This window comes from Lagopus leucura, unplaced genomic scaffold, assembly GCF_019238085.1.
Source record: "Lagopus leucura isolate 7727_CA_CO unplaced genomic scaffold, USGS_WTPT01 Super-Scaffold_100018, whole genome shotgun sequence".
Taxonomy (NCBI): domain Eukaryota; kingdom Metazoa; phylum Chordata; class Aves; order Galliformes; family Phasianidae; genus Lagopus; species Lagopus leucura.
Genome location: NW_024962272.1, coordinates 6,898,189 through 6,925,594, shown reverse-complemented (window position 1 = coordinate 6,925,594; position 27,406 = coordinate 6,898,189). Strand labels below are relative to the sequence as shown.

The window sequence follows — 27,406 nt, the reverse complement described above, 5'->3', positions numbered from 1 at the left end:
TACATGAGAAACTGAAGTAGTCTAGAAACAAAAGAGAAACTGACCGGTCTAGTCTCTTTGTCCACTCTGAGTGAAATGCAGAGGGTAGACAAACAAAAAGAATGGAGAAAAAAAGCTGAATTAGAAATTTAGAAGTCTTTTTTGTTACTAACTTGTTAGAAGCAAGATTTGGTAGCGTTTTAGATGACGTTTAGCTTCATCTTGAATGCTAAGAGAATATTATCCTAAATGTATTCTTGATTTATATCCATTCCTTCTGATGGATGTGGGAGTATAAATTTGAAAGGTAAAAAAATATTATGAAAAATACGGATAAAGTCATCAAATGATGCCTTCCAATCCTTTGAAGTGTGATGTAAACTGCACACACATAGGTAATGAATATAAAGGTGGAAAAAAACTTCAATTACTTACCATATAATAACCTGGCAAGAGCTTCTGAAGAAACTCAGCCTCTTTGTGCTGAACTGTTTTGATGATGAACTCGTCATCACTAGTTACAAAAAATAAGGACCCACTGGCACCTGGATTGGACAATTCAATTAAAGGGTCACTGCAGATTGAATACTGGAAGAAACAAAAAAGTTTTTTAATGCCAGTGCATGCATTACTTAAGTAGAAGTTTAATACAAAGAATTGCAGCTGCAAATAAACACAGAGGAGTTGTGGAGCTCCATCCTTTGGGCCTCAACAGCAAAAACACTACTACCCAGTACAGCAGACTGGGTCACAGTAATTTGAGGACATGTGGGACAGTTGTGGAAGCAGGACAACTTTCCTCTCCATGAAGCACTGCACCAAATAAATTCTCAAGGCAATGAACTGAGTGAGCAAGACAGAAACAATCCACACTCGCACCATCAGCATTGCAAACCTGTGAACCTCATGATGATATTTTCTTTTCAACTGTTCACTTTTCACAGACATTTATTTATGACGCACATGTTGGAAGCGCATCAGAAAAAGACACAAGAAGTACAAGTGTTGTACAACATCCAAATGAGTAATTCATATCCTGTGCAACTAGGGCTGATACTCTTAGAATAATCATCTCACTATAACTGCTAATGTAGTTTTCTGATAATATGCCTGCTTGAAACAGGATAACTAAATAACAGCAAGAAGGAAAAATGCATTTCTGGAGGACCATTATATTGAAGGTTTAGACAGGCTTTCTCTTCACAGAGGTTCAGTAATACTTATGATCACATTAAGGAGGAAAAATAACTAACAAGTATTCTTCACTAGTAGAACCAGACCTCACACAGATGCTAATGCACATTTATTGACCTTCATTAATTTACAGTTTACACTACGTTCAAAGTAAGTGGAGAAAAGACACTAAGCTCCAAAACCACAGAGAAATCTGTTTACATAAAACTCAAGAGCTCATTTGAAATATAGTAACATTAAGCTTTCATTCACACACACTTTCCTTCTGTTATACATCAGTAGCTTTATGCATTTGCAAACCTCGCGTGCAGTGCAATAATTTTAAGGCTTCAGTCTTTGAAAGAAACAAAATTACACAGGACCTAAATTATGAGCATTGTAAGCACCAGGAAATTATTCTTAGCAGCAGGTCTTCTGCTCTTATCATAACAAAAAGAATAACTGCTTCAATAACAAAGTAAACGTGGCTTACTGGGTCAGCACATGAGATGAGCTAAGGAATTCCATGGTGGAAAAAAGTAGAAAAATTTTTACTTGCTGAAAACTGCTTTTCATTAAATTTAACCAGAATCTAGCCAATGATTTAAGACAGTCGTGACAGTAGATATACTGATATACGAAAATGTAGCAAATGTTTTGTTTTGTTTTTTTGACACTTGAGCTAAAGAAGTGTACTTCCCATATGCTCAAACCCTGTGCATTTTCTTGTAGTGGTGCTGGTTGAGGCTTTTCATGTTCTTGGAATTTTTATGCCATTACAAATGCATGCCATAAAAATTTTGCCTATTCCTTTCTCTAATTTTCTGTTTGCTCAGCTCCAATTAATGATGAGCTTTTGTTGGCTGCAGTGGTCTAACAATAGAACAGCACTACTAATCTCTAATGCTACACAGGCCTTCAGAGCCAAACATTGGTTGTATTACAGCCCCTGAATCTTTCTTGGCAAAATATACAAAGCTTCACCAACAAATTTCAAACCAATTATCTTTAACATTAAACACAGTTTCAAAAACACAGTAAGAAAGAGCTAGAAACCTACACTATATGCTTGTTATTTTACAGTTAATTCCTGTAAAATAAAAGCCTAAAGATCAATTTTCTTTAAACTGCTGGTGACCAAGTGAAATAGAAAACTGAAAACTACCAAACCTCCCCCAAACCACAGCATTTAAGAATCAAGAATTCCCACTTAAAGGTAAAATTGCATACTTCTGTCACTGGAAATCAGACATGTAAGCCTACTTACGCTTGCTGTAACTTATCCTCTCCTTATTTTACTCTATTCTCTCTTTCTCCCTTCCCTGTTGAATCATCAGTTTGCATGCTCTTATAGCAAAGTGTCATTTTAGACATTAGAGAAGATTTATGATCATGACATGACAGATCCAGATTTCACAATAATAAGTAGGACTACTCAGTCAGAATCCCTACACATGCTACCGAGAGGAATTCTGTGGTAACAACCAATTGGGAACAGAGTCCCACACTAAGTTTTGTTCTCTGATTACAGTATGCCACTGATCATGTCTGCCTCTGGGCCACAATGGACTACAACCTGCTCTGGTTGCAATGTGATGCCTGTTTAGAGTGAGAAACAACAAAAATGGATTGCTTGCAGATTAAGTAGAAATCCAATGGATGCCTGCATCACTTACAACAACACAATGAAATTCCAAATGTATTTTAAAAAAAATTGAAGGAAATCTACTTTTGTATTGTTAAGAAGAGATGTGGTATAATATTGAAACTGCTCAACTCTCAGCTCTCTGGAGTACTGTGTTCAACCTTCAATTACTCTAGAAAAAGAGGAACCTGCAGCAACAGGGGAAGAAATGTCCCAGACACACTGTCCCAGACACACTTCCCCCAAAAAGTGACACAGAAAAGCTTCATTCTTTTCTTTCACCAGAAATAAGAGTTTTTCAACAGCTGCCCAAATTGAAAGTTTGGAAATAAATAAGAAAAAAAAAAGTGCATTTCCACAATGGCTGCATGGAAACTGGAAACAAGATATCAGTTTAATTCAGCTTTTGCTTGCGTTTGACCACTGAAACGCTTTCTCCATTTCTAGCTCCTCAGACAGAGATGCTCCTTTTCCGTGGTGTGTTTAGCTGTTTAGAGGATAAAAATAATCTAAATCAAGTTGCCTACACTGGAAACTTCCAACACCAATCAGTAATCTGTGATTTTACCGCTGAGCAGGTGACACAAATTTCCATCAACAGCAAGTATAGCCTTCCTGTAATCTTTAATTTAGACTACTGCAGATACTTCTTCAGGTGGAATAAAAGTCACAGGTGACAGGGTTTACAAATTACAGTCTTTACTAGAAGCTGTCAACACAGCCTGAATGCTTGGTCTTTCTCGAGGTCCAGAAAAGGAAATAGAACGTTTTACATAAAAACACCTTCATAAAACTCCAACCCAACAGCATTTCCCCGCAGCTAACATCTGTAATTCAAAGGAATTATCTGTTCTTACACATACAATTCCATACACAGTGCTACAAAATCAAAATCACACACTTGTGTTCAACATAAATAAAAGCAAGGATAGCTATATTTTTCTTCTAAGTTCACTGCCTAAAAAGCAAAAAAAAAAAAAAAAAAAGCTTATGCTGCACTCAAACACAAAGTCTGTGAAGTAATATATTTAGTAATATTCCAACACCATTTTAACTTATTATTTTTTATTCAGTGAAACCATCAAATTCTTCTGATTGCAAAAACTCAGCTACCACTTATAATAAAAAAATATTAAAAAACATGTTCTAGAGATTTTAACAATAAAACTGATGTTCAAAACTGCTAACTTGTATAGGGGCTCTACTTTGTCATGTGGATCACCATGAGACAGACTGGACATGAGAGAAACATCCAGCTCCCCCTTTTCACTCCATCGTTCCAAAAGCAGGAGAAGCAAAGTAAGCAGACCCTTGTCTTTGGCAGTGCACAAAGTGGTTCTAACAAATAAAGCCTGCTCTTATAATGATAGCAAATTTATCACATTTTTTCTCATGTAAATAGCTGAATATTGAAGAATTAGACTTCCAAGTATACAATATGGATATAAAAAGAATATACTCTAAAACTCTTAGGCCTCCACTCCAATTTTCTCAAGTTTAAGTGGGAATGTTTGCAGACAAACACAACTAATGAAGACAATAACACAAAAACACGTATATGCTGCATAACCAATACAGAAGTTCTGAATACAATCTTTAAAAACAATGTGCTGGATAACTGTTACTCTAGTTAATTGACTAGTTAGGCATGATTTTTTAAGCAATTGTCTCAAAGATGAAAAACTAAGATTCTCGTAAAACTGTAAAAATATTCACTAGTAATTAAATACCACACATACAAAGTTCACTATCTGTTTGAGCACCAAAGCATCTTCCTCTGTACAAAACTAGTGCAAATTATTTGTAACTCAAAGGAAAAATGCAAGCTCTTACCAAGTAATCATCAGGCTTGATACCGAAAAGCTCTCTGAAATATCGGAAGGCAAGAGGTGCATACGTCTTAAATCTGAAGTCAGGGTAATGATGAGCAGGAGTGAGATTGCTCCCTTCACTGTAAACAAAAACAAAAATAGAACAAACCCAGTTATTACTGAGCCATTTTTAGCCACCTCTTGCAAAGCTTACCATTAATGTAAAGCCACCTAACTCAATCACTGGCCTTACCAGAGTCGTACATACAGAAAAATCTGCGCACCAGCATTAATCAGTGTCACAGAAATGCCTGTGAGATACACAGTATCACCAGCAAACTCCTTTCTCTCTCCTTTTGTGCTGTATGTCTTTTCACCACCCACTTCCACATTCATAAGGATCGTATTTAAACTAAAGCTACAGCTTCTCACCTCCCTTTTAGGAGCTAATAGCTTTGAGACAGAAAGGAAAACTGTGGTGAACTGAACTGGTTCACAAGGGGATCAGACAGAGATACTAAAGGCACTAAAATTGCAAAACAGGTTGGCAGGTACTAAAATGAGAGAGCATAGAAGTACACTATAGCACAACAAAGAGGGCAGGAACTATGCAAAGCAGAGGGAAGTAGGTCTACCAATTTTTTTGTGTGTGCCAGCAAGCTTTTATTAGTTCAGCATTATTTATGAAATGGCATCCTCAGCACATTTTCTGCAGGCTAAATGCAGTTACACTATCTCACCCTTCCTTGCCAGTACAGTGCAAAACTGAAAAGCCTCCCTGAACTTTAGGTGGTTTTCTGTTCCTTCATCTGTCCCATCATGTATTTTATCCTACCTCAGTCTAAACCACTGCTGGTTTATATGCTCAGTTAATTAGGAACATGAGCTTTATACAGAGTGGGGAATTATTGAAAATGGTATTCAGTTACACATTAGATATTGATTCAAACCAGAAGATCCACAAAGAAAGACTGCTGAGCAGGCCAGTCCGGAAGCCAGTCTTTCTCAAAGAAGCAGATAAAAAGAATGTAACCCTTGTGACAATTTTCCTTAATTTACGTCAACACTCCCTCTGTACTCCCATGATGCAGTTGTATGAGTATTGAGATGAACATTACACTATTTATAGCGTATATATTTATAAGCTGAAGGAAAAGGCTGGCAGGAAGATGCTATACAAAAAAAAATCTGTCTGTGGTTTCCTTCATGTTGGAAATTAAAAGAAGGCTTTAAACAGAGCAATGAAGTTCTACGCTATAATTTTTCAAAGCTAGGAAGAATAGCGTTAAGATAAAGTTTGGTCAATCTGTGCGTAGATCGATAAATATTTGAATATAAAATTCGTAAGACCAGACATAGTGGTGAATACCAGCTCTTCTGACAGTGCTTTAGACATTTACCCTAACTAAATTATTCAGAAATGCAGTATGTACCTACATGCTTGATAGTAGCAGTATACAAAGTATACAAAAAAAACCAAAAAAGAATATAATAAAGAAAATATGAAGAAAGAGTGTTAAGCAGATTTTCTATAGAGACTGATTTAGGTATCATAAATCTCTAATCAAACACATCTAAGAGCTTAATCTTGCACCATTAATGTCTGTCATACAAACCTGTCACCCACAATAATTAACAGCAACCTAATTACAGAAGTATCCCCAACCCATTTAGCTACCCCAGCATGCAAACCACCAATAAAACTAAACTGCTGCTAATTAAGTAGTATAAGCCAGACAAAAAGCTTTCTCAGGCTCCAGAAAGGCACATACTTCAGATTCTGGAATATGAGACCAAAGAAGAAAAAAAACCACCCTGCCTCTGGCTGGAAACCACACTTCAAAAGATGTCTGTAGATGACAAAAGAGGTATACAAAGATATCAGAATAGTAGTGTTTTTCAACTGCTAAACCATACAGCTAACAGCTAGTAAATGCTGCTACCTCGTTTGCTCATTTTGTAGTCCTTCATACAGTGACTCTAAGGAATTAAAATAAACTCCATTTATAGTTTATTATTATGAAGTAAAAAAGTCAATAAGTTAACAGTCTGAACTTAGTACTTTTCCTTCTACTTAAGCTTGCTTAATGCTTTTTCTTTCAGCACGCCAGTCTTAGCTGAAATGAAGTTTTACATACATATCCAGCTACCTCATTGCATTTTTCTGCAGTATAGGAATGCCTCAGGGTAATACGTAGCCATACTGTGAACATTTCCAGTGCCTCACCTCTCTGATTATAAAGAACTTTTCCCTTATATCCAATCTAAATCTCCCTTTCTTGAGTTTGAAACTATTTCCCACTTGTCCTACCACAACAGATCCTGTGGAAGTCTGTCCCTTTCTTTTCTTAAAGCAACCTGGCAGGCTGCTATTAGGTCCCCCCAGAGTGTTCTATTCTCCAGGCTAAACAGCCCCAGCTCTTTCAGCCTATTCTCTGGGAGTCTGGGGCCACGTCACACCACTGTCACAAGAGCTAATTATCTAAACTTTATAATGAAACCTTACCTTTTAGAACACACTTTTACAGACCTGTTTCCTGCAGCCATAACGCCATTCTTTATTTTGTGAAAGTGTGGCAAAAGATTATGCATCCCTACTCTGCTATGCATCCCTACTCTGCTTCACCCATTGTTGAAACCTCACCAGGGCCGAAATGAAGACAGAAGATATTCTCTGAGAATATCACAGCCATTTCATAAGTGCAGTATGTAGAAAAAGTATCACTAGTTAAAACTAAAATTACTCCTAAGCTGGACAGCAGTACACAGTACATGGAAATTTATTCCAGAACATATGGAAAATAAAGTAATTATTTTTGAACAGCACATACACAGAGAACAACACACTGAAGCTGCAGTGAGCATACAGGTCAATAGCACCAAACGGACTTACTAGTTTAATCAGAAACCATAACAAGTGTTCACAATATGCAGGATCCAGACCCTGAAAATACAGACTATTAGCAAGGGAAATACACAAGACTGATTAACAACTTGCTGCAAAATATCAAAGTCACAGCTGTGCTTAGCAGCGGCCTGCATCTCAGAAGGCCAGAAGAGATGAAGCCTTTCTCCAAATGCTCTGCATTTCTGAAGCTGCATATGACTGAGTAGCAAAAGTTAGCTGATAGAGTGGAGTTCAGCTCACCAAGCATCACCATAGAAAACGTGCCTCCTCAGTCTGTGTCTGCTGGATTTGCTCAGCAAGGTGCTCGCGCTCCCAGCTCACATGTGGCTGCACAGCCTAGTGACTAGCTCAAGTCATCACTGCCTGAAACTGTGAGGCATGTTAGCTCAGCACCAGGCCCCACCAAGGCCACACAGCTCTGAGCTGGCCCCAAATTTGAATCAAACAGCTCTAAGGGTACTTCTGCATCCAGAACATGCAAATGGCCAATTTGGGAACAAAATGTGACACCAAGACATGAACTGGTTCATCTCACTAAGGAGGTCAGGGCACAAAGCACAATGCAGGAAGATGACAAAAAGCCTCACACACCTGAATTAATAGACAGAGGAGGGAAGAGGGAACACTGGCAGGATGCAGAACTTTCCCACAAATCCTATAGCCACTGCTGCAATAGATAAGCTCCAGATAAGAACCTCCTGGCTGGATTTTCAAAGCAGCATTTAAAAACAGTTTCCCATGTAATTTCAACCTATGGAGGGAGTTAGGCTGATACTCCAGTTACTGTACTTCCAAAATCAACTGGGTCACTTGCACACTGCATTTTTTTTTTTTTTTGGCACAAAGCGAACATTTACATAGTACCATTTACACTCAGTCCTAACTGTAGCTCTAAATACACCTTCTTATAGCATCCCCTATTAATATTCACTTAACCCCAAAAGGAACATTTTTATACTCCTTAGGAAAAGGAAAAACGGCAAATGGTCGATGCGGACAATGAGAAGGTAACAGAAGCATCTCCCCATTTCCACAGCTGCAATAATGCACAAACAAAAGCAAGCAATTCTGCAGTTCAAATTCACTCCTGCAAAGATACCTACACTTTACTGAGAACTGCTTCCTGAAACAAAGATCTAAGTAGATCTAGGATAAACTATGACCCAATTTAACCCTGTTACAAAGTAACTCTGGACCAGGCATAACCTGCAATCCGTGGGTTAATCCAGATTTACAACAGCTCCCACAATAAGCAGCACAGTTACCTTCAGTATTATCTGTGCCCTTTTAGGGAAAAAACAGTTTTCTCCCTCCTTCACAAACTCTGAACACAGCAGGAAGTTATTTTCCTATTGTCAACAGAGCTGAACTACAGACAGAACTTAGGTTTACATCAGGGCCCAGTGACACGCAGAAACTAATTTTCTTATCTCACTTAACAAATTTATGATCAACTGTAAACTGCTTCTCCCCCAGAAGGGCACAGGTAATGCTATTTTGCTCGCTGGAGCACAGGCTGTTGTTTCGCTGCACTTCTACTACCTCATATCTATTTTGTTCTCATTACTACAATAGTGCTCATGTTCTGTGCTCACAGGCACCAGGTTTCTTCAACAGCAAAAACTGTCCTCTCACCTCTGACTATATCACACCTGCTAGATCTGGACGAGGCCATGGAAATTCAGTTAATACCCTGCTTGGAGTTACAGCTAAATTATGTGTACTCAGAGCAAGAAGAAAAATGTAGTTTCTTGTTCAGTAATTGACTACTTCAAGCTTCACACTTGCTACATTGCCTTGCCAGGTTCTTTTCCAGGTGCAGTTACTGGGCAAAAGCATTGCTTCACCTCAGCTCGTTCCTGGATACTCACTATCTCTCAGACAGTAGTGAGTCCATGGAGTCTGCCGGTATAACTAATTTCATCTTAGTTCACTCAACCCAGCCCAAAGGTAGGAGGAAAAAAAAAAAGTAAAAACCTAAACATTTAGAGGACACAGAGCTCATTTTCCATAAGCTGCATTTAAATAGTGACTTCTACAATATTGTCTTCAAATGTGAATACTGTCCTAGGAAAGTGTGAAGAGCACCTGAACCACACCTCTGGAGCTCAGCCTCCCACAGAAGGGACATGAGGCCTCAGCTTTTTATCTCGAGCTGTAGTAGCGAAGTCAGCTGTAGACAGGACTTAGAAGTTATCCACACAATGCCAAGACACTATATACTAATAGCCAGAAAGACTGAAGTCTGTAACACTAAATTATTATAACTCATTTAACACTATATTATGATTTATACAAGTTAATAGCACTTCAGATGGAAAAGATTTAGACAAAGGTGCAAGTTAAATAAAGAGAAGGACTTGAAATATGGAATTTTTTTGTCAGTTTAAGAAGTGAAACATCATGATTTAAGAGACTTCTATGGATAGCCAACTTCAGGTTTCACAGAGTGTTACCAGCAAGGCTCTACATAGAAAGGCTCTTTGTTACAGTCAAGATGAGTCAATGTATTATGAGTCACTGTATTATGTACTGCTGCTTACTAGACTGCTACACAACAACAAGAAGTCAGATCACTGGCTGCTCTAGGCATTTCTTTCATTTACATCATTTTCTTCATGCTCTTATTTTTTGTGTTTTTTTTTGTTTTTGTTTTTTTTTTTAAGATAACTGTTGAGAAAGGTGCTATTAAAGCTTTTAGAATCAATTTTATGTTAGTACAAATAAGCTATTGCTTTTGCCTTTGTTCTCTTTTTCAGCCAGAAGTAATCTCTGCTAGTCCTCCCTTAAAAACATAACCAAATACAAAACTGTAATTTCTAAGTGTCCAAGGATACAAATTTCACAAGGTCTGTGATGCTAATGACTACAAACTATTTTATTTAACTTGATCTCACGTGTTAAAAAAACAGATTTTTTTTGCCTGAAGTTGCGCTACATCATGAAACACTTTTAACATGTACGTTTTATTTTGTTTCACAAACAACAAAACAGTCACACGAACTACTATAGAACCCTGCATAATGGAACCCTGCATAACTATCACAGTTGGACACTTTGCAAATATGATGGCTCAATCTATTTTCCAAAAAAAAAAAAAAAAAAAAAAAGTAAATTTTTTTTACATGCTATACAAACTTCTCAGTTTTAAGTTGTAGTTTGTTTTTATTTTTATGAACAAGTGAAAAATTGTGGTTACACTGGATAAGTACACAGGTAACAAATCTATAACTAATCACCAAGAGAAAGATCATGAACCTTACAGTTGGCACCACAGAAGCACAGAATTGTAGGGGTTGGAAGGGACCTCCAGAGATCATCGAGTCCAACCCCCCTGCCAAAGCAGGTTCCCTACAGCAGGTCGCACAGGTAGGCATCCAGGCAGGTCTGGAACATCTCCAGAGAAGGAGACTCCACCACCTCCCTGGGCAGCCTGTTCCAGTGCTCCGTCACCTCACTGTAAAGAAGTTCTTGCGCACATTTGTGTGGAACTTCCTATGCTGCAGCTTGTGTCCGTTTCCCCTTGTCCTTCTCCATTCACCACTGAAAAGAGTCCGGCCTCGCCATTCTGCCCCCCACACCTTAGATACTTATAGACCTGGATCAGGTCCCCTCTCAGTCTCCTTTTCAGAACAGACCCAGTTCACTCAGCCTTTCTTCATAGGAGAGATGCTCCAGGCCCTTCACCATCTTCACCAGAACGCGATATAGATACTCCCAAGTCCTCTGAATAGAGAATGCAATTAAATGCTTCTTTTCACGTAAGAAATACAGTGTCTTTCTCTTGAAAGCTCTCAGTTCAGAGGAAATTAGGAATTTAAACTACCAAATTTACATCAGGAGAGATCAATTTCAGAAGTACCTACCTGCAATTATTCTGAACACTGTCAATTCCTCTTCCCATTTATTAACACTAATAATCTCCAAGCACTGATATAAGCATCCAAAAGAAGAAAGACAGAGAGATGTTAGAGTGGGCCTAGAGGAGGACCACAAAAATGACCGGAGGGCTGGAGCACTTCCCCTTACAAAGACAGGCTGAGAGAGCTGGGCTTGGTCAGTCTGGAAAAGAGAAAGCTGGGGGGTGATCAGATTGCAGCCTTTCAGTACCTAAAGGGTGCCTACAAACAGGAGGGAAATCAACTCTTTACAAGGGGAGATAATGGCAGAACAAGAGGAAATGGTTTTAAGTTGAGGGAAGGAAGATTTAGCTTGGATATCAAGGGATAGTTCTTTACCATGAGAGTGGTGAGGTGCTGGAACAGGCTGCCCAGAGGTTGTGGATGCCCTGGTCCCAGGAGGTATTCAAGGCCAGGTTGGATGGGACCCTGGGCAGCTGGTCTAGTATTAGATATGGAGGATGGTGGCCTGCCTGTGGCAGAGGGGTTGGAGCTTGATGATCCTTGAGGTCCCATCCAACCTAAGCCATTTTATGATTCTATGATTCATTGCAAATTATTAGGAACAATTTATGAAGTAACATTCCAACTCCACACATGAACCAAACTTGACAACATGAAGACAGGAGCATTTTCAAGTTCCTTTGCCTCAATCTTCCAACCCAATTTTGCCATAATTGTAAAACAACTCTTATTTTAAATATTTAGGTAGAATTTCATTATGAAAATATGAGAATTTCTACTAGAAAATAGATTGAATGGGCTTATCCTTACCTGGGTAAGAAGACACTTTCCACTACGTAGAAGTCTTGCATAAGAACATCTCTATCTGGTTTTGAAGTAAGGTTTCCTACAGTGTATCCTATTCCCAGCTGGATAGCACCTTTAATAGCTGAGGACGTAGTCTGCATAGAAAGTAAGAATTCAAGCATCAGTTAATTACAGATAAATTTCTGTTCTTATCAGTAACATAACTTTGTAATAACAATGCCACATCCTCTTTCTTTCTCAGCCTTTAAGAGCAGAAGAAAACTTTCATCTAGAGTCAACTTCTTATCAATTAAAAGATTTAAAGAAATACTGTGTTGTTCCAAAAGCCTATTAGACTTTCAAACCTATTCCAGGGTCTGAAACTGTATGTGTTGCATTCTGGGAAAAAACAGTTACAAATACCACGAAAATGCACAATGTCTTCTCCAAAAGTAATGCCTCATATTTTATTATGTTTGCCCATCATCAGAGGCAGAAGTTGACAGTATGGCAGCAGAGGGTGAACCTTCTCACCAATACTCCGTTACATGGTGTTGATGTGTGACAGCAGCAGAAGGGCACTCTGAAAAAATGGCATCTGACATGGAAGCGCAAATGAAGCAAAGATGAAAGGATTGAATAAAGCAAACCACTAAAAAGGTAAATAAGTTTGACAAGAAGGGAATAACTCCCCTTTGCATGGTGTACTTTCAGTAGTACAAAGGTACCATTTTGATGCTTGTTCTCAGATGTTATCTCTCATCCATCAAACTAGACATGGTATCAGTGAAAACCCCTTAAGTTCCATGGTCAGAATTACTGCAGCACTTGAACAAAAATATTTCGGAAGGGAGTGAAAATTACATAAGAAAAAGTTCACATATACAAAACTACACATATTTTAGTCCTCAGAACAGCACATGCCAGAGCCACTGCTTATTTTTAGAGAAGATAGAGATGTGTAGCTCCTCATTAATTAAGACTGCACACCAAGCTGAAGTTGCAATTTTATAACAGTTCAGAACAGGCAATTTGGCAGGAACAAACAATGCTACCATTCTTCGACTGCAACTTTGATTAATAAAAAGATCTGGCTGGTGTTGTAAGAAGATTCACATTTTTCTTTCTTTGAAAGGACTCTATTCATGCATGATTAATGTCCAGCACAAGCAGCAATTATGCAACTTTGATCAAATCAATACACATGTGAATAGAGTTTGTTTCACAGCTGGACACCCATCTTGTTCACTGTCACATTGAGGGACTACAACTGGAAAGCACAGCTGCTAACACAATATTATTGCATCTTACCAAACACAGAGGATACACCATACAAAAAAAGCCCCATACATTGGCTCAGTGACAGAGGTGGACGCTGGTGGTATGGCAGAATATCCCACCTATATTTCATAACATGCTATTGACATGTGACAGATGGCAGCAAAGTGCAAAACTGTAAGTACTATAATTATAGTACTATAATTACTAGAAATCATATAATATGTTGCCAAATAACTAATTCCATTAGAACGTTAAGGTCATTACAGTTTCAATATAAATGGCTGGCAAATGGTAAATACATTTATCCTTTTAAACAGGTTTTCTTACATGTTATCTACCTATGGGACTATTAATAATAATAAATTAATACTTTAAAAAGGAAAAAACAACCACGAACAGAAAGAAACTGCACTGGATTCAGCCTTCACTTAATTTTATGAAGTTTACCCTACTCTCATTTTTCCCATTCTTAACACTCAATCAGATGTTTACTAAGGCTTCATATTCCCCACAGGCAGTCCACAAATTCAACATTCTTGCCCTTTTTAGCACATCCCAGAAATGTCATATGGAACTTCAAGGATATGAACTTTGTCCCTGTGTATCTGTTTTCCTTTTTTATAACTCATTTTATTGCAACTGAAGCTTAGCCTATGAACTTTCGAGGGCAAAGATGGTGATTCTTTTGCAAGACACCTGGCTTATTGCAGGTGCTATAAAGCACCTGCTGTAATGCTCATATTCTTTTCCTCAGAAATTTCACCTCATTATCACTCTGAAAGGCAAGATTATTTTTGTTTTTTTTCCACCCTTTGCAACAGTCGTATAAATAAACGTAAGTAAAACAATCCAGGTTTTCAATTTTTTTCTAATGAAATGGTAGAGCTACCTAGTTATGACAGTCCTATTTACTACATGGGGAGCAAAAGGCACCTGATAGATAAGAAACCACTGCTGATTAGCACTGTTCTGCAGCTGTTTTTCCCACACAGCTACCATTAGTTCATTTCTTTTTACTACTATCTGTGAAGAAAAGACTGCTCTTATCTCTTTCACCAGCCTGTTCTACTGGGTGGTAGAACTGAATCAATGAATTGGTTGTCTACTTCACAGCTCTTTGCCTTGTGAAAACACAAGATAGTGCTCATCTCCAGTTAGCTGAAAAAAAACCTGCTTCATGAAGGAGGTCAAACTCCTCTCCATGCATCAGTTCCTAGAGCCTGAACAGACTATAGTTTCTTAAAAGCTCTTCAAAGCTTTAATAACACTACAATAATGTATGTTCACATTAAGTCTTATAAAACTATTACATTACCCTGAAATCAGAGTAAGTGTAAAGAATCTGAGTCTGGCAATATACCAAAAATTCCCAATGCAATCCCCACTTCCTCGATTCCTTATTTTAACTGAAACACAATGCACACTGTCTAAACTGTAAACACACTTCTTAATACCATCAAAATGGCATTAAGCAATGGCATTTCAGAAAGGGATTGGTATAGATTTGCATACAGAAGCCCCCCTGAAAGTCGCAGCCTCTCTGAAGATAAATAAATGAATAATCCCCCGGGTTCCACTTAGTCAAAATTATTCTAGATGCATGGATTTGGACAGATCCGAATTTCCTACAAGTAAACAACTGTTCTTCAGTTATACTGGTTACCACCAGTACCAGGAATCTAAACACACCACCTCTCCTCTGCAAACATAGCTTATCTTTTCCAGAACCATGAAAAGAAACTAAGTCTCCATAAATCGTGTAAATTCATAGGTCAAACCACCTGAGGACAGTGTTGCTGGAAAACAGAAAGCCTTCTCCATGCAGTACGTTAAAAAAACTCTTGAACATTAAGAAATTGCTACTAGATTCAATCTGTGTGTGCAGTTATTTGGGAGTCCATTCCTTTTGCACTATATTTTTCCTGTCTTTGGGCACTTGTAGTGTCCCACTGACAGAACACTTCCAGCAGCTGCTTCTGCTGAAGCGTTCAGAGGCAGCCAGACCACCTCAGCATGTCTCTGCAGCTGCCACATTTGAACTACCAGTTTCCTTTCATATTAAATTACAAAAAGGGCATGTAAAAACAGAGCGACTAGAAAACTTCAGTGATTAAACTCTTTCCTGTGTTTCTCCACAACTTGCAACTCCACTCTGTTCTTTCACTCTTTCTTAAGTTCACACTGCCTGTTTCTCTGCCAGCTGCTTGCACAGCAAGTCAGACTTCATTTAATTGGACTTCTGCCATCCATCCCATCTTTGGATTTTGTTGTGGAAGGCAGGAGTTAACAGTTACTACTAAGCTGCCCCTCTTACAGAAAAAAAGTTTCCTTAGTCCTGCTAGTTTTCTTTGCAAAAAGCAGCTGTGACCTCCAAAGGAGAGCTCTACCCGAGGTTTTTGTTATGATAAGGCAATCTATCATAATTAAGAAAAAATTAAGAAAAGAAAACAAAAAGACAGGTATTTATTTGTATAGTCCAGATGTAAATGGCAGTGGTGTCACAGATTTAGAAAAACACTCTGTTCTGCAGCAGAAAGTAGAAATATCCAGAGTGTATCTGCTCTTTCTGAAGGCTATCAATTACACCAGCCAATGCCACATTCTTTGGCCATTCTTTTTCTTTGCATCCTAGAACTATGCCTATGAACAAAGCAATGAAGCGTTACATGCTGTTCCATATGGTGTTCACTGTACTTTCCATATTAAAGTCATCAATAACTGTGCTACACAGTATAAGCTTACACATTTTTTCTGACATACTGCACTGAATGCCAGTATAAAGCTAGGTCATTAAACAAGTACAACTGCTATTATTGTATTATTTTCTTTCTTTCCGAGTACAAAACATTCAGTAGTATGCTATTGAAAATGTATGTTCCAGTGCAGCTCCAGCAGGAAAGTTTCAATGTTGGCAGAACAATTCTACCCACACACATTGGTTTTTGGATGTAAACCAATGCCAACAGTCATGCAGCAATGCTGTCAGCACATGTTTGCAAGCTCCAACAATAGGTAGCTAATTTTCTTTTTTTCCGATAAATTCCCTTTGCTCCTGGGCAAAGTGACTGATGCCACAGATAGCCAATTTTGAACAAGGCAAGGTGCTAATTGTAATACACTAGGAAGAACTGTAAAATATGTTACCATAAGAAATAATCATGCCAAACGAGTATGCATCTGGGATAGACTTTGGATTACAAGCAGAGATTTTAGAAAACTGGTAACAGGTTTCCAGAATAAGAACATAAGAATATGTGTTCTGGTCTGATTTTCTTCTACACATTTCCAGTGCTTCAGCAGATCTGTTCATGCCTCATTATTTCTATCACTATACGGAATGTCAGGAAGCAGATTAAGGAACTATTATATATGACTGATTACACTGCAATGCAAAAGCTACCCGACTGTCAGCAGATTCTGATAACTGAATCAGTAAAATCTCAGGAGAAAAATAAGAGACTGTTGCATACTTATAACTGTGCCACTGTCTTGATACAGTTATGAATTCCAATGTCTGTATAGTTAGGACTCTTAGCAATGATTGAGCAAGGCTTTTAACAACGTTTTAGCAAATCAAGACATCATCTTGGATCTTTAAAGTGTTCATGTGTATAGCAAATCACATTTTCTTCCATCTGAGATCTGGGTCAAAACATGACTACTGAAGGAAACTGAAGAAAAGAAGGCCTCAAGAATTCAGACAAGTAAGATATCTATCACTGTTTTAGCTGAGCTAAACAAAATTATAAAGAAACTACTGGAAGTATCTGAAATTCCATAAACAGAACTGACAGGTCTACATGCTAACTTATTCCTAGCTTTATTTCCTCCTGGAGAAAACACAAAGTGGTTTGGCTTGGAAGGCACTTTAAACATCACCTAGTTCCACCCCCTGCCATGAGCGAAGGCTGTCACCCACCAGCTCAGCTGCCCCATCATAGCTAGCCTTGAACACCTCCAGGAATGGGGCATCCACATCTTCTCTGAGCATCTTGTACCAGTGACTTACTGCTCTCTGAGGAAAGAACTTCTTCATAAAAATGAAAGTTTATTTTTAACTGATTGGGATGAACTTAAAAACAGTCATTATCACAAATGTTTATAATAGCTCTTAAGACTATTCTACATGAATTCAGGACATGTTTGGAACACACTGGTAATACACAACGAAAATACCACAGAAATAAAGTTCTCAATTGTGAATAAGATTCCTTCAGACCTTGGCTGGGACACAGATAATTTTCTTCATAATAACTGGTACAGTGCTGTGCTTTCAATTTGTGATGAAAACAGTCTTGTTAACACACTGAGGGTTTACACAAAGCCAAGGATTTTTCAACTTTTATGCTGCCTTACCAGTGAGAAGATGCGAGTGCACAAGGAGTGGGCAGGGAACGCAGCCAGGGCAGCTACCCCATCGCACCTAAGCTATACCCTGCACCATTTGACACTGTTCATCAATAAAAGTTGGGGTTAAAGAAGGAAAAGTGTGGGGTGCTGTTCTGAATGACAGCATTTGCATGATGAGCCACGCTATACAGGAAACAGCAGAAAAGGGAGCAAACTAGAGTCTTCAGCTCTAATTCACTCTCCAGCTGTCCAAAATCACTAGACAAAACTGCATAGCCTATCTCTACTTCAGTCAGTGCACTCAAAGCAGTATCTACATCAGCTCCAGGGTCTTCAGAAGGGTGAGTAACCCACAAGGAAAAGGTGGTGAACATTTCTGCCACTGCAGAACATCTTTTCTTTTCAAACAACAGTTAAGATACAATTTGTCCCCAGATGGACAAACGCTTCAGTAAACCATTATTCATGTCAATGAGCCTGACAGTACAGTGCTAAAGAAAGTAGTTTCATTTACACCAGATGTAATCTACCTTCACCTTTCTCCAAGAAAAAATGTTTTTAAACATATATAAAATAGATAAAAACTACAGTTTGCAATTATTTTCTCTCTCATTTTCTTCCATGTTTTCCTTATGAAGAAATTATTCACAGTTCTTAATAAGGGATATTTATATTTCCTTACATTTCCAGATCAAGCAAAAATATCGTTTAAAATGTATTGATTTGTTAGGCTTCTTTCTCAGTGGATATGACAAATGGAAAATGCCTCCAAAGCCAACATTTATTTAACTTTCCCCTATGAGTCACTAAATTGTACATCAGACATTTTCCATGTATTACTTTTCCTATTTGTATGCACTTGACACATTAATGTGATGAAAGCTGTATGGACATAATCCTTGCATACTATTATGAAAAATGAGTGGACATTGCAACTAGGCAAAAAGCAAAAATTACTCAGGACAAAGTGATATGAGACTGAGACATTCCCCCTTTCCACCATCATTATGTAAGGAAATCATAACCTTTCAAGCAAAGTTGTATCAGAACTTTACTTATCCACAAGGATTTCATTTGTTTTTAGCTTTACAGTAAGAGCTGGTAAACAGAAGCTAAAGAGGCACGCTACAGCATTTCACTCTGGGAAAAGGCTGAAAAGTCCAAGGAAAACTTAAAAGACCAGACCACATGGCTTATAATAAAGTTGCTGCTGAGTCTTCATGTGGAACCAGTGCAGCCCACAGCAGGAGGATGACACTGACTCTTCCTTCACTAAGCCCTCTGTATTGGAAGCATGACCTTAAAGCTGAGACTATCAGCACATCTCAGGACAATTAACTCCTAGGACTGACACTAGAAATACCCTGAATCACCAAGTAAATCTTGGCATTACAAAATTTTTTATAATGTCAGTGTTTCTGAACTACGTTTTGGTTACCCATTCTATCTCTTGTTATACTCTTTATTGCTTTGTTGAACTGCTCCAGACATGCACCTCATGATGCAACATGTTTGGCTACCAGACCAACCAATGCACCTCCTTAAAACAGCACATCACTGCTACAAATATTCCAGATCAAAGTTATATATCAGTTCCATTTTAAGAAACAGCTACACAGTTGCCCTGGAGCTGTATATGAAAGGTCAAAGCAAAGCAGAGACAAAGCCCAAACAGGCAAAATTCAAGCCAAGATGTGCAATTTGCCTGTTCTGAAATGAACAGACAAACATCATATATTTCTCCACTTCAATTACGTTTAAACAACAAGAACAAAAAGATGGAAAGGAGGCCTCCGAGCAATAGCAATGAGTTAGCAAACCTGGCCTGATCTGAAAAGCTACAGGAGCATCTTGCCTAAGCAGTCCCACTTCCATCAAGGGATGTGGCAGATGGGAGCAGGAACTTGCCCAAGCAGTAGAGAAAGAATTAGCTAAGAAACTAAGCTCTGCCCAAACCAGATTTCTGGAGAATGTATCACAGAAAGTCAAAGGACAAAAACTGTCAGCAATTTTTGCCAATACAGTAAAGCACAATTGAAGAACCTGAATAATAATAATTTTTTAAAAAAAGGAAATAAAATTGATGTGAGCAGTTAAAGATAGGTGGGTTTTAACTGCCAATAAGACTTGACCAGAAAGTGGTGCCACTGTGAAGGTTTCATAAAAATCTGGAATTAAATGGAAGATGACATGAAATGTTGCTGTCAAACACAGGTCCTGCCAGCCTCACCTCATAAACATCTTTCTACACAAATGCAGTTGCCTTCTATTAAGAAACAAAGAAACAAAAACCCTTCAATGGTGTTATATGGAATATCTTGCAAAGATGAGAAACAGAATAAAGTGCAAGACTTATAAAGGATTTGCCTTATGAGAAGAAACACATAATTAAAAGCAAAACACATTATCATCAAATTCTTCATGCATCAGCTTTAGGGTTAAACTTTATTATCTTTTATTAGTATTCAGAAGATGGAGCATAAATGACAATATGCAATAACACTGCACTATGGGGTACCCATAACACAGGATCTTGAACTGAGAACAACTGGGAGTATGAATACCAGAAAAGAAATTAAACTGCTGTAAGATGCATGTACAAACAAACAATTGGAAGCTCAGAGGAAAGAGCAGAATTTGGAGATGACACTGAGACCCCAGTATGATGTGGTGGATGCACTTTTCACAAAACATCAGAAGGATTGGTGTCATGGTATAAATCCTCACAAGGCTTTCTCTGGAATACTCTGAACTTAAGAGTTGAATGGGAACAAAGTAAGGCACATAGGATGACTGAAAGGAATACAAATTCTCCTGTGCAGGGACTACCAAGTTCTGCAGTCTACTCAGGCAGTTATAAGACTGCATTAATGTCCACCTTGGGCATATAGCTTTTCTACCTTTTTTAGTACTAGATGTGGAAAGTTATCAAGACTTCAGTGTTTTGAAGTCATAAGCAGAGAAACTGAAGACAATTTTTAACTAAAAAAGACAACCACACACTTTCTCAAACATTGTTTTTCTCTCATTCCTGAGAAAATTCTGAGAAAATAATCTAGAATGACATCCCAAACACTTAAAATGTCATTGCCATCAAAAGGAGTGAGGAGTGGGAAAAGAAACAGCTTACTCTTCTTGACTTTCCCAGCAATGCTGTAGGAAACACAGAGAAATAATATCTCCTAATTTATGACATATACTGTAGGAGCACATGGACCTTAATACTACATTATGAAAACATATCACTACTTCTTAGAGAATATCTGTCAAGGAAAAAGATCAAATCCGGTAACTAAAAACTGGTTTGTGTAAGCACGTACATATGTATGCATGTACATGTCTCATCTTAGTTACCAATGGTTTTTGATGGTTCTAAACAGTGCTGCTTCCAGAGAACCACTGAGAGACAACCAAAGCCAAAAACAATACTACCTACCACCAATCTCTAAATAACCTCATGTTGCCACCATGGACGCATGGTATTACACCAAATACGCCACCTCTTAAACACTATTTCCTTACAAAAAAAGAAGTGCACTCTGCAGCAAACACTGAAGAGGTGTTAAAGTGAGTTTGTAGCTCAGGCATCTGGCATAAACATTCAAAGCACTCAGGAACTCGCCGTACTAAATTTCTGACAACTGTTTGTGTACAGAGGTATTTCTGTTGCTAAGAGCAAAGAACTTCCACCAATCTATCAAGAATGTATATTTTAAAACCATACTGAATTAGCTTATCATTTCACAGAAGGAATAAAATACTTTCAAATAATCCACAGAACATGCTTTGTTTGTTCTTATATTTAGTTCTGAAGTATAGTTCACTTATAGCAGGTTTAAATTATGAATATGAAAGGAAAGGCATGAAATGAAAAGGTTATAAGGCTTATTTACCTTCTTATATGTTTTCTCTTCATTTGCCTTTCCAGCAGTAACATCTCCATTTTCAGTAACAGACGACATCTAGTAAAAGAAGTTTAAGTTACAAATTAAATGCTTTGGAAAAACAAGTGTTTGGAAAAATATCATGCAATTTATTATCCATCTTTTGCTAAGTTCAAACTTTTAAGAGTATAGCAAACCATTAAGATTGGTGACAGCTCATGACAATTCTCTTCCACTGAAGTTACCTTAAGCTTTCCTCTTTACCTTGCTTAAAACAACATCCCAAAGAGCAGAATGTAAATATTTCATTTATAAGAACCTCTTTCCTTTTTATAGGGGTAGCTCAAACTGGCATGTCCTACTTTCCTACTGCAACTAAAATTTACTCTTCATTTGAAATATTAGACTTATTGCTAATTCCCTCATTACGTTTTACACAGACTATTTCTTTGTTTGAACAAAAAGCAATGTTTTCAAGTACAACACACTACCTATATTCCTTGCCCCATTTACTCCTGATTATTTCTTGTTCTACTACCTTTACGTACTTAAGACTCCTCAGCTCTAAGGCAAGCATCTCAGACTTTGTCTGTTAGGAGATACTGCAAGCAGCAACATAACATCCCAGCTCCATGCAGGCCACCAACGCATTCTGCAGCAGCCAGTTTCATCACTTTTTTACTAAAAGGGTAAATACTTTTACTATGAACATTGAACTACTGTACAACTGTCATCTACCCTATGGCCCTCCCCTAAATAAACATTTTTCCAGAAGTAAACATCCTATCTCCACCCAGGTGTGCATGCTCCAATCAAATTTGACCTCTCGTAGCCCCACTGCCTTCACCTATAGCTACACAGAGACAAAGCAACTGCAGCTTTCCAAGAGTAGCAGCTCAAGCACTGGATATGTTCATGTCGATCCATTCACAGTGGCAGGGGTGGAACTGCTGCTATTACTACCACTGTGACTGCCACCAACATGTTCCCCTGCCACTGACCAGGAGGCACTGCACTGGGCCTACCACAGCATACACAACATATATTGTTAGTTCTATAGGTGAATTTGATTACTGTTACTTTATGTAATTGAATAAATACTAACAGCATCTGGCAGTAATAACAGAATTTACAGGACAAATTGCCATTTTTCAACAGCTTTTCTCTACAGGTACTTGAATTTCAAGTATGAATAGCAGTTTAAGTTATTTTTTAATGAACTTGTCTTAGTTTCTAAATTACTTGACCTGCAAACTCTTTAGAGAAAAGCAACGTCTATTTCTTAGATGCTGAATGCTGGCAATCAAGAGGAGATCCCAGGCAGTCTACACTACAGAAGGATAACATTCAGTTGACTGACCAGATGCAGCTCTTATTGGAATGCAAAGGAATTTTATTTCCCTGTGTTTTCTTTCTGAGTTATGTCAAACACGCAGTTCTGTTCCAAAGCTAATATTAATTTTCCTTCTGTTTCATACACCTTTCAATAAAATAGATAAGTTGGTCACATTCATACAGTTGTTTTTTTTTTTTAAACCTTCTTCAAAAATTCATATAAAAGAAGAACGTTGTCTTCTCTCCTGAACCACTGTGCAACCAAGCACCTTACAAGTATGCAGTACAAAATGAGCTATCAGAAGGATCACCCCGGGAGGCATTTTACATGCAGACTAACAGGAAAACATTCGAGCTATATCCAGCACATAACTCTGAGTCAACATGAACGCCTTTTTCCTCCTCATCAGTATGCAGCTGTACAAGAAGATACAGCAATGAAATCCTGCTCCTCAGCAGACTGCAAGTTCAAAGGAACAATGACAGGCAAAACTAAGAGGCTGGTGAGCCAGATACTCACTGGCATTTACGAGAGACCTGAAGCCTTTTGCTACATTGACACACAGTATCACCTGCAACTAGCAACAAGGGACTGACAGAGCATTTCGTCATGCTGCAAAATAATGTTAGATCAAGAACAAAGGAGTAAGTTAGAGATCAGGTGGATGAGACACATTAAGTGTGGCTGTCAAAGTAAAACAAACAAACAAAAGAAATGAATACATGCAAAGGAACCCAACAAAAAAAGCAACAGGAACACATCTTAAAATGATACTGGATTTTGCCAACACTTTCATAAATGGATGTATACATACCCTTCTGAAAAACAGGGCAAATCATCTGGAGCTGAGAGCAATGATCAAGTCACTCATTGGTGTTGTTATTTTCCAGAATCTGTTAAAAGAAAAATCTTTTATCACTATGCCATTACAGATGCACATTTGACAGAACAGCTTAGGATTTCCTTTTTCCCACTGTTCTTCAGCCCAGGTAAGTATCTTGCTAGATGCAAAACTGTTCAAGAATTGTCACCTGTAGTTTAGGTACAAATAAGTCACCTAATATACTTAGGAAACTAGCAGTGTTACACTGGATAAAATTAGTACAGACCAACTTGCCTTTAGCCTAGAGCTGTCACTGCTATGGCACCAGCACCTCCACTATGAAACATTTATATAGAGCGGTAGATATACATGACTTGGAGCACTGTGAAATTAAACGCTGTCTTTAAAGAAGAGTTTTAAAATTGAATACTAAACCACTCTCATGGCATAGCCCTTATTCCTAACCCTCAAAAAAAACCAAAAACAACAACAACAAAAAAAGCAATAGGCATGATAGTTTGGAGGGATGCATACTGAACTGCTGTACATAATAAACTAATTGTGGATGTTTTTGAACAATGGTATTAGTTATCATCATAACTTCTGTGAGTAATCTTGAGCTGTTTCATAGTTAAAATGGTTTTAATATGCATATGAAAAGATATTAAATAGGTATTATTTGACTCCTCCCTGCAATGAGTTTGTCCTCCCATATTACACAACCATTCTAAGCCACATCACTAAACCTAGTCTTCAATTTAATTTCACAACTATACTGGAAGAAAACAGATCTCATTTGCCCTTAATCAGTACAAATTGTATGAATATAAAAATTGATTAAAAAAATAAAACCACCAAACTTAATTTTCCAATTATCTGAAAAGTATCCATAACATAAAAGACTTCTGAACAGTATTCTCCACTCATTCAGGGATGCAGACTAAAAATCATACCTGTGGTTAGGTACATAAAGGAACAAAAAAAGAAGCACAGAAAATTAGATTTTCTGAGAATAAAGCCCTCAGAAAAATCCTTTCTCAAGTGGGCACTAGCATTTTCCTGCTACAGCTAGCTCCATTGTACATCTTAGCCTTCAAGCAATTAATGTATTTCTTTACTTGGATACCTAATGCCATCGTCCCACACATGGAAGACAACTCAGTTCTGACAGCTTTTAGAACTGCCTTGAGTTTATTTAGCTTGTTCATACTTACAAACTTAATGTCATCAGCTGATCCATGTTTGTGGCTCTGCCATTACACAAACACAGACTTCAAGAACTTCTATTAAAACAATTTCAGTAGGGAGGGTAAGATTTTCTTTTCACACTGAGCCCTGGGTACAACTGCCAAAAAGAGTCCACAAATCACTGTCCTGCAAACAATCCCACAGGGTTATTGGAACAGTAAGATCTTCTACTTCTCCCAAAACTTCCTAAAGTATTATCAGATATACACAGCAGCAAAAGCCAAATCTGAACACAGCACCTAAATTTTCTTTCACTAACATTAGCTGAAGAGTATGCTCGTGCCAGACATGGACAGAAAGCTTGTTCGTGCCCATGTAGTTATAAAGTTACTTAAGAACAACTCATTCATGTGAAAATACATATCTGTAACACTGACAAAAACAGGAAAACACCAAGATCCCAGCTGCAGTAACTGCCAAATACGAAAAGTTACACACTATAAAGAGAGTAATTTTTTCTTACGTATGCCAGTTTATTTCATTCCTAGAGGCACCTACAATTATTTCAGCTCTTAGCCTTTAGAAAAAGGCACCCCAACTAACTTAACTGCAGCTGTTTAGCCTCTTTCAAGGCCTTCAACAGGACAAACATCCCATATTCCATGCAAAAAAAGTTTAGCAAAGCAAGTGTAACTTGGCATATTTTCTCCCTGCTCTGCAGGAGCAGTGACACAGTGCCTCCTCTGCTGCTTTATGCTGTGTGTATTAAGAGCTAACTGATTCAGCTCTGCTGAGCTTTGACAGCAACAAGATAGGTCACAGCTTATACTTCTAGGACCCATACCCAAGCTATGGTGGCTGACTGACAGACTGACCAAATGCAATGGTAGGAAACTGCCACAGCTGATGCATTGGGCCTCTGCATGCGTTTGAGAAAGGCGAGCTCACAACATAGCAAAGTTGGGTGGGGGCTTAGGAAGAAAGCAAAGTCATAGATATTCAGTGAAGGACTGGGCTGAGCTGCTCGGAACTCAATTCCTACCTCATGACATGAAAAAGAAACAAAGTCCAGTAGAAGTTTAAAGAGCACTGCAGAGCACAGAAAGATAAAACAGTGAATCCTCCACTTATTAACTAACAGAAACCACAGTTTCCATGATTCTGAGGAGGTTTCCTATAGCACTGTAGGGGTGAGATTTGCAGGCCAGCACCTGGTCAAAGCTGGCTATACCCCCCACGCTGCCGGGGAGTGTATACCAGTGTATATCAGTGAGCCTCAGCTGCCCACCCATTTCATGCCATTTACCCTTCCATGTTCTTTATAGGGCAGAAGGCATTCATTCTATTCTGACAGACCACAAGCAAATAGCTGCTTGTATGCAAGCCGAGTTGCTTAGGCCCACCTCACACTAACAGTTTGATGACCTTTTAGCTCAATTTTAGTGAACATTAGCATCCCTGCTAACTTCACTGAAAGCAGACTTCCATCAAAAATACTGTAATTAGGATTCTACAGGCCTCATGCACAGATTGAACAAAAATCTAGTTCTGCTTGCTTTCTACGGTAAAGAACACTTTCAAAAAAACACCTTTCTCAGCATCTTCCTATCATTTTCTTACATAAATCACACATTCCAACTTAAAGCCATGCAGACTCTTACTGTAATTGCTGCCTTGTCTGGGCTAATAGTTAAAATCTGTTTTTATTTTCTAGGTTTTGAGTGAGACATTCCATTGGGTATACTACTCTCAGTCTCCAAAACAAACAAAAAAACTTGGACCACATTGAAGGAAGAGGACATGTCTAGGGCTGACTTTACAAAGATTGCTCTGAAAGTAATGCCTCCTTAATTTTTAAGGTTTTTATTCAAACACTGAAAAGAGCAACAAGTACATCCTTTAAAATAGCTGTTCATGAATACAGACACTGCCAAAAACGGATGACGTGAATAAGATGTGATTGTGAAGTGAGGGATATCTTTCTTTGGGAAGACAAGAATTATAAAATTCCAGTAGAGAGACGCAATACATTTTTTAATTGCAACTCTATATGTTTCATTTGAAAATTCCCAAGAAACATTTATGTTGACTGAAAACAGAGTCCCAAATAATCCAAACAACCGATTTTTTTTTTTTTTTGGCAATCCTTCTTGAAACCTATTTTCAAATTCCTTTCACTGAACGCATGGCTCCCTATTGTTCATTGTTCACAGGTCTGTGCTTAGCCAGTGTATCACAACGCATAAAATAATTGCTGTCACTCGAGTTAGCACTGCACAGCACCCTCCCCATGTCCTGGTTCCAGCTCATCACGCACTGATGCTCAGTTGTTGTGAGCAATGGGTGCGTGTCCAGGGACAGAACGGGCTGCTCGGAGGG

General features: G+C 38.2%; 1 protein-coding gene across 2 annotated transcripts in view; it reads right to left on the bottom strand.

Moving 5' to 3' along the window:
* The window catches only part of PIP5K1B (phosphatidylinositol-4-phosphate 5-kinase type 1 beta), a 99,641-nt gene that overhangs the window by 37,911 nt on the left and 34,324 nt on the right, over window positions 1-27,406 (bottom strand). For both annotated transcript variants that reach the window (XM_042877477.1, XM_042877478.1), the window contains exons 2-6: window positions 23,831-23,909; window positions 21,690-21,758; window positions 12,190-12,320; window positions 4,631-4,748; window positions 415-567 (exon numbers count right to left, since the gene is read on the bottom strand). In XM_042877477.1, the coding sequence (XP_042733411.1) occupies window positions 415-567; window positions 4,631-4,748; window positions 12,190-12,320; window positions 21,690-21,758 (471 nt within the window). In that variant the 5' untranslated portion in view covers window positions 23,831-23,909. The remainder of the gene's footprint in view (window positions 1-414; window positions 568-4,630; window positions 4,749-12,189; window positions 12,321-21,689; window positions 21,759-23,830; window positions 23,910-27,406) is intronic.